The 12,752-nt window shown below is 40.1% G+C and overlaps 1 protein-coding gene across 2 annotated transcripts in view; it reads left to right on the top strand.

The window, feature by feature from the left end:
• HADHB (hydroxyacyl-CoA dehydrogenase trifunctional multienzyme complex subunit beta) overlaps positions 1 to 12,752 on the top strand; it is a 47,344-nt gene that overhangs the window by 8,605 nt on the left and 25,987 nt on the right. The window contains exons 2-5 of one of the 2 annotated variants that reach the window (XM_023511876.1): positions 4,079 to 4,234; positions 6,832 to 6,906; positions 7,013 to 7,057; positions 11,406 to 11,505. In XM_023511876.1, coding sequence (XP_023367644.1) covers positions 4,105 to 4,234; positions 6,832 to 6,906; positions 7,013 to 7,057; positions 11,406 to 11,505 — 350 coding nt within the window. In that variant the 5' untranslated portion in view covers positions 4,079 to 4,104. The remainder of the gene's footprint in view (positions 1 to 4,078; positions 4,235 to 6,831; positions 6,907 to 7,012; positions 7,058 to 11,405; positions 11,506 to 12,752) is intronic. The other variant, XM_012803776.2, reaches the window with a different exon arrangement.

Raw genomic sequence — 12,752 nt, forward strand, 5'->3', positions numbered from 1 at the left:
TCTTTTGTTTTCAATTTCATTGACCTCTGATTTAATTTTGGATATTTCTTTTCTTCTGCTGGGTTTAGGCTTAGATTGTTTCTTTTTCCAATTCCATAAGATGGTTTGTGAGTTTGTTGATGCGCTCTCTTTCTGTTTTTCGAATGTAGGCATCTAAAGTGATAAATTTTCCTCTCAGGACTGCTTTTGCAATATCCCACAGGTTTGGTAGCTTGTGTCTTCATTGCTGTTGTGCTCAAGGAAGTTAATGATTTCCTCTTTTATTCCTTCCTGCACTCAGCTGTCATTCAACGGAAGGTTGTTTAATTTCCATGCCTTTGTGTGGGGTTGAATGTATTTGTAGGATTTGAGTTCCACCTTTAGTGCCTTGTGGTCTGAGAAGATATAAGGTAAAATTTCAATTATTTTGATTGTGTTGAGGTTTATGTCCTAGTATATGATTAATTTTGGAGAATGTTCTATGGGGTGATGAGAAGAATGTATATTCTTTATCTTTGGGATGGAGTGTTCTGTGTGCATCTATCAAGCACAGTTGTTCTAGGGTCTCATTTAAGTCCCTTATATCTTTGTTTAATTTCTGTTTAGAGGATCTGTCCAGCTCTGTAAGAGGAGTGTTAAAGTCCCCTGTTATTATGGTATTATAGGAAATCATATTGCTCAGACTGAATGAGGTCTGTTTCAAGAATCTGGACGCATAAATATTTAGAGTTGAAATGTCTTCTTGTTGTATTTTTCCCTTGACCAATATGAAGTGACCATCTTTGTCTTTTTTGACTTTAGTTGCTTTAAATCCACATGTATGTGAAAATAAGATTAGAACTCCTTTTTTCTTCTGAATTCTGCTTACCTGAAAAATTGACTTTCCAACCTTTAACTCGGAGTTTTAATTTGTCTTTTGAAGCTAGGTGTGTTTCCTGCAGACAGCAAATGGATGGCTTGTGTTTTTTAATCTAGTCAGCCAATCTATGCCTCTTCAGTGGGGCATTCAAGCCATTAATATTTATTGAGGTAATTGATAAGTGTGGTACTGTTCTATTCATCTTATTTTGTGAAAGTCCATTGCTTAGTTTTATCTTTTGCATCAGTGTGGAAGTTAAGGTCTATCCTTTCATTTCTGAGTTCTTACTTTGCTGTTGATCCATTCTGATGGTCAGTGTTTAGAACAGGTTGAAGTATTTCCTGTAGAGCTGGTCTTATTGTGGCGAATTTCCTCAATATTTGTATATCAGTAAATGATTTGATTTCTCTGTCAATTTTAAAGCTTAGCTTTGCAGGATATAGAATTCTGGGCTGGAAATTGTTCTGTTTAAGTAGATCAAAGGTAGATAACTATTGTCTTCTTGCTTGGAAAATTTCATTAGAGAAGTCTGCAGTCACCCTGATGGATTTGCCCCTATAGGTCAACTGGCACATACTCCTGGCAACTTAAAGAATCTTTTTTTTTTTTTTTTTTTGGTCTTGACTTTGGACAGGTTCATCACAATGTGTCTTGTGGAACCTCGGGTAGAGTTGAGGCAACCTGGGGTCCCATATCCCTTTAAAAGGAGTGTGTCAGAATCTTTGGTGCTATTTGGGAAATTGTCATTTATAATATTCTCTAGTATGGCTTCCATTCCCCTGGGGGCATTCTTCTTCCCCATTTGGGATACCCTGTTTGAACGCGTCATAAAATCCCATAATTTTGTCAGTGAACGTTCTGCTTTCTCTTCTTTTCTACCGCTTTAACTATCTGAGTTATCTCAAGAGTTTTGTCCTCTACCTCTGAGATTCTTTTTTCTGCATGATCTAATCTGTTGTTGATACTTTCTATTGCATCTTTAAGTTCCCTAATTGACTGCTTTATTTCCTTCATCTCTGCTATATCCTTTCTATATTCTTCATATCAGTCATCTCTTACTTGATTCTATTTTTGGATTTCCTTTTGGTTATTTTCCACTTTTATCAGCAGTTTCCTTCATTATTTCCATCATTTCCTTCATTGTTTTCATCATCTGTATTCTAAATTCTCTTTCTGTCATTTCTAACATTTCTTTATAGGTGGAATCCTTTATAGGTGGAATCCTCTGCAGTAGCTACCTCACTAGTCCATTTGGGGGGGGGGTTGCTCTGGACTGGTTTTTCATATTGCCAGGATTTTTCTGTTGATTCTTCCTCATGAGTGATTTCTTTTATCTGTTTTCTTGCCCTAATTTTCCATTTCACTTCCTCTTGCTCTTTAAGTTACTATGCCTCTGGACTAGGGGTTTTTTTTTTGTTTGTTTGTTTGTTTGTTTGTTTTTGAGACGGAGCCTCAAGCTATCCCCGCTGGGTAGAGTGCCATGGCATCACAGCTCACAGCAACCTCCAACTCCTGGGCTCCAGCGAGTCTCCTGCCTCAGCCTCCCAAGTAGCTGGGACTACAGGCGCCCGCCACAACGCCTGGCCATTTTTCGGTTGCAGCCATCATTGTTGCTTGGCGGGCCCGGGCTGGGGATTCGAACCCGCCACCTTAGGTGTATGTGGCTGGCGCCTTAGCCGCTTGAGCCACAGACGCCGAGCCTGAACTAGGGTTTTGATGAGTCCTTTTGGTACAGGACCAGAAGGATGAGAAGATTGAAGAGGAAGAAGGCAAAAAAGAAAAAAGAGAAAGGAGAGGGAGTGGGTAAAAGGGAATATTGACAAAAAGAAGAGAAGCACAGAAAGAAGGAGACAGGAGCAGTATAGATGTACAGTAGGGTACTTTGACCCAAACTTAAAAAACCCCCAACCTCTGGGGGTGCCCTGTTGGATGGTTACCTTGAGGTCAGCAGATCTTTGCTAGCCTGTTTGGACATAGTACCCCACCTCCACCAAGTAGAGAGGAAAGACAGAAATGCTATAAATCAAACCAAGCAAATAGAAAACTTTATGGGATAAAATTGGGGAAAAAAACAAATAATAAGGGTAGAAACACTAGCAAAATGACGTTCTAATTGTTAAAAAAGGCAACAATGGGAAATTATATTTAAACTAGAAAAATGAAGAAAAAAGAAAAAAAAGAAAAAATCTATAGAGAAAATGTTGAAATTAAAAAACAAGAAAGAAAAACAAAGCAGTTTAAATATCTTGCTGAATATTGTCTGGGCAACCAGTGATCTTCTGGGGTATGAGATGTTAATCAGCATGCTGATAATGGCTGTACATGATGGAGACTGGAGACCTCTGCTGATTTCTCAAACCCTGCAGGGTAGAGTGCCTAAATCACTCCTCAGCTCACTTAAAAGGCACTTTAAACTGCTAACTTTGGCCAACCAGAAGCTTTCCCAGGAAAGCACTTATCACTGGGATCACTCCTGAAGTGGCTATCCACTTACCCAGTATGTCAAAACCAGTCTCACTCTATGCCCCTAAGGGCCAACGCTGTGTACTTGTTCCCTCCTGATCCTTGCTCTGGGACCCTGAGGGCAGAGCTTGCTGGGGTAATTCTCCCACAATGGCTCCACACAGCCCACAGCCAAACACTGTTAACTCCATCTGGCTCAGTGGCTCAGTTTGGTGCCCTAGACAATGCTTAAAGTCCTCCACAAGTTCTCCCAAGGTAGTTCAAATGAATGCCAAGTCCAGAAGAAATCAAAACAGCTCACAGGTTTGGCCTTTCCAGTTTGCAATCTCACTGTTGCTATACTTACAGCTGCTGCCGGGATTAGACTGAACAAACAAATGCAAACACTTGACAGTTCTCCACTGCTTTTGTCCTCCTCATGGGGTCCAGAAGTCTCTCGCTGACTCCCTGTGTCCCAAAAGGGATCTTTCTGGGCAGATCTCACCAGCCAGAGATGCCCAGATTCTTCTCTCCCCAGGCTCACTGTGCCCAATTGCAAGGAAGCTGTTACTTGGCCGCCATCTTGCCAAACCTTAAGACTTTTATATGATCTATTGCTGTATTACAAATTACCCCCAAATGAAGCAGTTTAAAACTATACATATTATCTCATGTACTTCTGAGGGTCAGGAATCTGGGTTGTTCTGATTTAGAGTTTCTCATGAGATTGCAGTCAGAATGTTGGCTAGGGTGGGAGTCATCTGAAAGTTTGCCTACACTAAAGGATTCTCTTCTAAGCTCACTCACATGGCTGTTGGCTGGACATGTCAGTTCCTCACACTAAAAGGATTCTCTTCCAAGCTCACTCACATGGCTGTTGGCTGGACACATCAGTTCCTCACTGTGAATCTCTTCACAAGGCTGCTCAAGACATGCCAGCTGGCTTCTTTCAGAGTGAGTGATCTGAGAGAGGGCTACCACGACAGAAATTAGAGTATCTTTTATACCATCACTTCTGACATACTCTTTTGTTTATGCAGAACAAATGTGCTATAGCAGGGGTCTTCAAACTTTTTAAATAGGGGGCTAGTTCACTGTCCCTCAGACCATTGGAGACATGGACTGCAGGCCCTGGGATGAGTAGGCTGCTAAGCAGGACAGGCAGCAGAGGCAGAAATACCCGGCAGGCCGGATAAATGTCCTAGGTGGGCCGTATGTGGTCTGTGGGCCATAGTTTGAGGACGCCTGTGCTATAGGGTGGTAGGCAACTTTACTAGAGTATGAATGCCAAGAGGAGATTATTGGGGGACAATTTGGAGGATGACTACCAAAGCCTTCATTAGCAAATTTTGTGAGTTCTTTGGTTGTTGGGTTTTTGTGTATGTGTGGGTAAATTAAACCGTGTTTCAAAATTAAGAAATTATAAGAGATGTATAATGATAAGTCTTCATTTTACACCTGTCCTCCATTATTAAATTCCTTTCCTTCTAGCCAACAGTTATTTTTGACAGCTATTTTGTAATTCCAGGGGTATTTTATACTGGTCCAGGAAATGTAAATATTATTTTTCCTTATCACTAGCATGAATGATAGCATGCTGTACACACTATTTTGCACCTTGCCATCTTCATGTAATAATATAACTTGGAGGAACAATCACTCTGATTCTCCTCCATGGGTACACATGAGATAAATTTGTATGCTTTTTCTAAAAAAAAAAAAAAAAAAATTAGCTTATAAATGGTTCCATATTAATGCATGTCACTTACTTATCTTTTATAGCTGCATATTATTTCACTGGGTTGCTGTAGAATGGTTTATTTAACCATTTCTCTATTTGTTGGTTATCCTAATCTTTTGCTTTTATAGTGACAATGTAGCCATATCTCATGTGTGTAAGTAATATCCATTAAATAAATTCATGGCAGTGGAATTGCTGGATTAAAATTTAGGTATCATTGAAGTTTTGACAGATGATTACCCAATTGCCCTCCATAGGTATTACACCAATTTACAGTGTTGGCAGCAGTGTATGAGAGTGTCTGATATATGTACTCTTACTGATACAGTGTATATCAAACCTTTGAGTCTTCACTAATTTGACAGTTATATCTGTGTGTTTTAATTTGAATTTCTTTTTTTTTTTTTGAGACAGAGCCTCAAGCTGTCCCCCTGGGTAGAGTGCCATGGCATTACAGCTCATAGCAACCTCCAACTCCTGGGCTCCAGCGAGTCTCCTGCCTCCACCTCCCAAGTAGCTGGGACCACAGGCGCCCGCCACAACACCCGGCTATTTTTTGGTTGCAGCCGTCATTGTTGTTTGGCGGGTCCGGACTGGGGATTCGAACCCGCCACTTTAGGTGTACGTGGCTGGTGCCTTAGCCAGTTGAGCTATAGGCACTGAGCCTTTAATTTGAATTTCTTATGAACATCTCTCCATATATTTACGAGTCATTTGTATTTCCTTTTCTGTGAGCTGTCTGTTCATATCCTATTTGTCTGCTTTTTTTTTTTCTTAGTGATTTGTAGAAACTCATTGTTACAAAATTAGTCTTTTTTGGTGTGGGGGAAATAGTTAATTTATTTTAATTATTTTTAAATACATAGGGTTTTTATGTCTCCTCAAAAGCTTTTTTTTTTCTTTTTTTAATTATTTGAAAGAGTATAGTATCAAACTTAGAAAAAGGCTGAAAGTGGGCTTGGCACCTGTAGCACAGTGGGTGCTAAGGGTGGTGGGTTCAAACCTGGCCCAGGACAGCTAAACAACAATGACAACTGCAACAAAAAATAGCCAGGCGTTGTGGTGGGCACCTATAGTCCCAGCTACTCAGGAGGCTGAGGCAAGAGACTCGCTTAAGTCCAAGAGTTTGAGGTTGCTGTGAGCTGTGATGCTACAGCACTCTACCGAGGGCAACATAGTAAGACACTGTCTCAAGAAAAAAAGAAAGAAAGAAAGAAAAAGAAAAAAGCTGAAAGTGCAGTCCTACAAACTTATTTTCTAGCAGAAGTTGAGAGTAAGTTGCTGACGTGAGAGTTCACCATCTCTAAATACTTTTGTATGTATTTCTTTCAAAGGCAAATATTCCACGAAGCCTTCTTCGTATGCCCAGTACAACCTTCGAATCATGAAATTTACCCTGGTGGTTTCACAATCATGCCTATAAGTCTCTACTTCTTTGGCACTAAAGAAAAAGCACAAACTCTGAGCTAGACTACCTGGGTTCAAATCCCAGTTCTGCCACTCAGTAGCTATGGGTCTTTGGGCAACTCACTCCCTTTATATTGCAGTTTCCTCATCTCTCACAAAGAGTGTAATAATCATGCCTACTTCATAGATCATTGTCAAGATTAGATGGTTAATGCTTGGAATAGTGGTTGGCGCAATGGGAAAGCTGCGTCAGTGTAGCTATTACAATATTACTAGAATAAACACAATTGATACTAGATTAAGTTTTATAGTACCCATGAATGAAGTTATCAGAATTCATAGACTGCACTACAAGCTACAATTTGTTCACCTAACCCAGGATATATTTTTGTTCTCTTTTTAGATTTCAGAATGACTACTATCTTGACTTACACTTTAAAAAATCTTCCTAATGCATCAAAATGGACCCTCAGATTACGTAAGTGTAATTTTTTTCTTTGTTAAGATTAGATTTGGATTTATAAGCATCTTACGCAGACATTGAATGGTATTGCTTTTTGTAAATAGTTTGTTTTGTCTTCTAGCTGTAAGAAGTCTGAGCTGTTCCTCCCAGCTTCGAGCTGCCCCAGGTACGGGAGTTTATTAATAGTTCGTAAAATAAACATTAGCTTCCAAATCTACATTTTGTGAATTCTGGATAAAAACCAGAACAATTTTGCTAGTTCTCCCCTCTTTTATAAGCAACATGAGCATTACTATTGTCTTCAAATTTAAAAATTATAGGGCCAATCAATAATGATATTACGTTATTTAGGATTGGGATTGAGGAGACTGCTTTCTGGAATTTGAAATTGATGGAGTCATGTAAGTTCCAGAAACTGTGCTGGTCAGCATGTTTACCCTCTGGCTGTCAGTCCTGCAGATGATTAGCAAACAAAAACTCTTGCAGCTTTGTAGAACCAAAAGTTAACTTTTGAAACTTTGCTGTTAGTGATATGCTTCTCTACTGATGAGTTTCTTTTTATCCCATATACAAGAGAACCCATTCCTGAAATAGAGGTGATTGGGGAACTAGTTAATAAAAGAAGGTTGTTTAGTCAATATGAAATAAAAGGGTAAGGAAATTTGTTGATTTTATGTGGTCATTTAGGCCCTTGGTAAACCCAGTCAATTAGGCTTTCTTACTGTAGAATCTACTATAGGTAATTATCTTTACTGATTAGTGTGAAAAACACCCTGATAAATTGCTTAACATTTTTCTCCTTGCCTACATTTTGTATTGTTTTGTACAATTGTTTATGCCTCTGGTTTTGGTTTATATTTGGTTCTATTTGTATAATAAATTAATGGAAAAAGTATCTTTCAGGATTCAGAAAACCTGTACTCTCTTCTAGTCCTTTCTGGACAGTATGGGCTTCAACTGGACACTTTCCTTCCTGTGCTTTATTAGTTTCTTCATCTAAAAAAGAAATTTAGGCTTGGCACCTGTGGTTCAGTGGGTAGGGCGCTGGCCCCATATACTGAAGGTGGCAGGTTTGAACCTGGCCCCTGCCAAACTACAATTAAAAAAAAAAAAAGGCTCGGCACCTGTGGCTCAAGTGGCTAAGGTTCCAGCCACATACACCTAAGGTGACGGTTCCAATCCAGCCTGGGCCCACCAAACAAAAAAATGATGGCCGCAACCAAAAAATAGCTGGGTGTTGTGGCGGGCGCCTGTGGTCCCAGCTGCTTGGGAGGTTGAGGCAGAAGATTTGCTTGAGCCCAGGGGTTGGAGGTTGCTGTGAGCTGTGATGGCCACAGCACTCTACCCAGGGGGACAACTTGAGGCTCCGTCTCAAAAAAAAAAAAATCAGGGGATATCTTCCTCTCTGCACCAAAATCACTAGGTCTTATTATCGAGTAGGGCTTATATTTAACAAATCCATAGAAATCCTGCTAGGGCTTATTTTTTGGGTAGGTCTTATTTTCGGGGAAACATGGTATTAATGTTTAAATCTAAATCAAGATGATATTTTTGTATTATTTTACATACGGTATATTCTCAGAGGTTGTTGACTAATCCCAACTAGAGAGTTTTATGTTGTCATGTAACAAATGTATTTCCTGTGCCCCCTAAATTCTAACTAGAATATAGATTTCTTTTTTTTTTTTTTTCTTTAGGACAGAGTCTTACTCTGTCACCCTGGGTAGAATGCCATGGTGTCATAGCTCACAGCAACCTCTAGCTCTTGGGCTTAAGTGATTCTCTTGCCTCAGCCTCCCAAGTAACTGGGACCACAGGTGCCCACCATAATGCCCGGCTATATTTTTGTTGGAATTGTCATTGTTGATTTTAGCTGGCCTGAGCCAGATTCGAACCCACCAACCTTAGTGTATATGGCCTGTGCCCTACCAACTGAGCTACGGGCGCGGCTTAAAATATAGATTTCTTTTGGGTTTTTTTTTTTTTTAGAGCCAGAGTCTCACTTTGTCACCCTCAGTAGAGTTCTGTGGTGTCACAGCTCACAGCAACCTCCAGCTCTTGGGCTTAGGTGATTCTCTTGCCTCAGTCTCCCGAGTAGCTGGGACTACAGGTGCCCACCACAATGCCTGGCTATTTTTTTGTGGCAGTTTGGCCGGGGCCGGGTTTGAACCCACCACCCTCAGTATATGGGGCTGGCACCTTACTCACTGAGCCAGGGGCCACCCAGAATATAGATTTCTATTAGCCCCATGAAGATAACTTCTTTCTGCCTTATTTCACCTTTTCCCTAATTCTAATGGTCACCTACATCTTTGCTTTGCAAAGTCACACAAATAGACATGATCCTTGCCAAGTGGGAGAGGTCACTCTGATTACCAGCAGAGGAAGGCATTTATCTGGCATTTAGACTATTCTTTATGCTGCTCTGTAGCTATTCTTGACATTTATGTCTCTTACAAAGATATTGTAAGCCCTCGTGAGTCTTTAGCTTTTCTGTGTCCTCAGTGACTAACATAGTGCCCAACAAGTAACTTTTGTTAACACTGATGATGGTGGTAGTGCAGGACGGCACATGATGAGGCAGAAGAATGTGACCAGCTGATCCGAGGGGAAAGAGCAGGCATGTGCCTGTGCTGGGCAGGTTTTAGGTGGCAGTAATTTGGAAACTGATTCCTCTTGGAGCACAAGTGAATATCTCTGCTTGACGCAGCTGTTAGGATGAAAGAAGTAAAATAGAAGGGTACAGGATTTGGTGTTTTTAGTGATTTGACAGACTGGAAATGTGTGTGATGGGAATTTTGAATGACTTAATGGTTATATCTATGTATTGATATCTATCTCTGTATACACACATGTGTGTATTATAGTTGTATAATACATGATACATCTTTTATCTTCTTTGATTTTAATTGTATATAGAGGACATAGTATATATGTAGTTGGAAGGAGCTTTTGAGGTCATCTAGTCTAGCTTCTGTATTTGCAAGTCAAAAAAGTTTGTCCCAGCAGAGCCTGGAACCCAGATGTTTTAAATTCCAATTCAGATTTTTATAATTTATTGCTGCTGTGTACCCATAGCACTGTGGAATATATAAAATGGAGCTGTATTATCTGCCCTTGAGAAAGTTTTGATGTAGTTAGGAGCCATTGTCCATATGAAACAGAATGAGAGTCCTGGGTTAACTGTTCAGGATGTAAAGAAGAACAAATTTTTTTTTTTTTAAAGTAGCTTGTTTAATGTCTTTGCAATATGTTAAATTGTTTGGAATGGCCCATTTTTGCCCTAGCGGTTGTCATGGAAGTTCAGAGGCAGGAACTATAGGTAACTATAGTTTTCAGGAAAGGATTTACTAGAGGATGGAACGTGAACCAGGTCCAAGAGATAGCTAAGAATTAGATGGACAAAAAGGGGCCACACAGATGGGAGGATACATGAGTAAATGCAAGGAGGTTGGTATGAACTTGGCTATAAGGGACGGGGGTGGGGGGGTCTTCTCATTGTGTTACATGAATGGCAAGCCCTCCGGTCTTTGGGGGAGCAGTGGAGAATACTTCTGGCTATTTAAGGTGGAACCAAAGCAAAGCAGGCAATTTGTTAGAGAGTAATTTTAATTTTATCTAAAAGTATATAAAAAACTTATCATCAGTTCTTAAAAAGCGGAGTGACATGGTAGTGTGTCTTCTGCCTTTTCCTCTCATCACTCTTCTGTCCAAGGTCAGACAGAAATTTGCAAATCTTTGAATTTAGTGGCCTGTTTTCAGTCCCTGATCTCCTTGAGCATCTTGTTCTCCTTGAGACTCTCCTGCTTTTGACGTCAGACACTGTTCTCTCCAGATTCTCCATAGCCCAGGTCTTGCTATGTTGCCCAGGCCACCTTCTTCTGCCCTTTCAATATAGGGAGCCACAAAGCTAAGTGATTTGTATCATAAGTAATTGACTCCCAAGGATGAGAGCGTTTGTGTGCCCTCCAGCAGGGAAGGTATTAGGAGCCAAGCAAGCAGCTGACTTTTTCTTGAGTCATGTGTTTGTTCCTTTCCTGGATTTTCTGCTTCTCTCTATCCTTCCTCACCCTTCTTGCTGGCTTCTTTACTCACTTATAGTTTATAAATTCTGGCTTACAGGTGACTTCAGTTTATCATCGCTCTGGTTCTTCTCATGGCATCTTTTCAGCTTCCCCTAATTGGTATTTCTTTCCATGCTTTTTTGCTTAAAGAGAGTCTGACTGGCACAGTTTATCACTAGGGAGATGACAACACAGATTATTGAACAGTTTTGTTAATGGCAAAATTATCCTCATCAGTAGGTATAAACTTTGTTTGACTTTCCAAATAATATCTATTATTTGGAAACTTATGAATGCTAGTCAATTTCTCAGCCATTTTTATATACTGAAATGGTTTAATAAATAGGTTTGCATTGAATGATGTAATTCTTCTTAGACTATTTTTAAAATATAAAACATCATCTGACTTTGTATGTTTTAGTTAGTAGTTCTTTGAACTTTATCTTAAAGCTGGCCAGACCAAATCAAAGAAGACCTTAGCCAAACCCAATGTAAGGAATATAGTGGTGGTGGACGGTGTCCGGACTCCATTTTTGCTGTCAGGCACTTCGTAAGTATGAAATGATCATGTTATTTATTCCTTCTTTTGAAGTACTTTCGAAAGTGGTCTTCAAGCCAGTGGTGAAATAATACGGCAAAGTTTGTTTTTTATCTTCCTCATGGACAGGCCTCATGTAGTTTTGGCTTCAAACAGCCCTATTTTGAAAGCCTAGGGTAGGCCTATGTAGGTAGCTTGCTTCCAATAGAGATATCTTTTCCTTTTCTAAAGACAAGTATGTTGTTTCTATGCTTTCTTAGAAATTTGAATGCTGGCAATGTGGATTCTGAGCATTCTGAAGGGCTTGCAATCCACTGGAATTATTAGACTTGGAGTTCACAGGGCTGGTCCAAAACCCTGGCATAGTACAACCCCAAGTATATGTGTTGCTGTTAATGGGGTGCGTGGTGTGGTGCCACAGAGGTTAAGCCTACATTGAAATTGTATGGCAAAAAGGAAAGACTACAAGCTCGCTCAGGCCTGTAGCAACTTTATTTCTTCCACCAAAGCTTATATAGGCAATACTATACCTGTACACACAATTAATCATTAAACATATGACTTAAACCTTAGCCCCAGGCCTTAAACTGCCTGGCACTTACTGGGCTACAGATTAACTGATAACCACTTCACTAACATTATCCAAAGTTATTCTTATGTTAAGAAATCAAAAACAGAACCACAAAACAAGGTTCTGGGGAAATAAGCTGTTTGAATGCTGGACCTTTAACAGACCATCTGGTGGCAGTCATCCCGAGATACACAGGTACCTGCCTGCAGGCCTGCCCCCACAAAGCCAGGCCCTTAATCACTTCTACTGACCAGGCCCTTAAGCCTCATATGGCGTTCTATCCAGGTTTTTTTTTCCTTTTCTAACTCACAGAAGACTTCAAACTTGCCTTCACAAAATAGAACCATTTAAAAGCTTATTTATAGGCTTTTTGCCTATATATATGGAACCAGAATGATGCTAGACCAACCTCAAACACCCCAGAATAAAACTGTTCTTCTCCTTGACCTTTCTTGCTTTTCTGTCCCCAAGTGCAGGTTAGTCTGTCTAAAGCTAACAGTGGGCTTTGGTAACCAGGTTTATGTTACTCTATTCTGTTTAGATTATTGTAATGTTTAATTATATATGTGTGTGTGTGTGTGTTTGTGTGCTTTTTTTTTTTTGCAGTTTTTGGCCGGGGCTGGGTTTGAACCTGCCACCTCCAGCATATGGGGCCAGTGCCCTACTCCTTTGAGCCACAGGTGCCGCC

The sequence above is a fragment of the Otolemur garnettii genome, unplaced genomic scaffold (genome assembly GCF_000181295.1).
Source record: "Otolemur garnettii isolate 467f Iridium unplaced genomic scaffold, OtoGar3 scaffold00022, whole genome shotgun sequence".
Classification (NCBI taxonomy): Eukaryota; Metazoa; Chordata; class Mammalia; order Primates; family Galagidae; genus Otolemur; species Otolemur garnettii.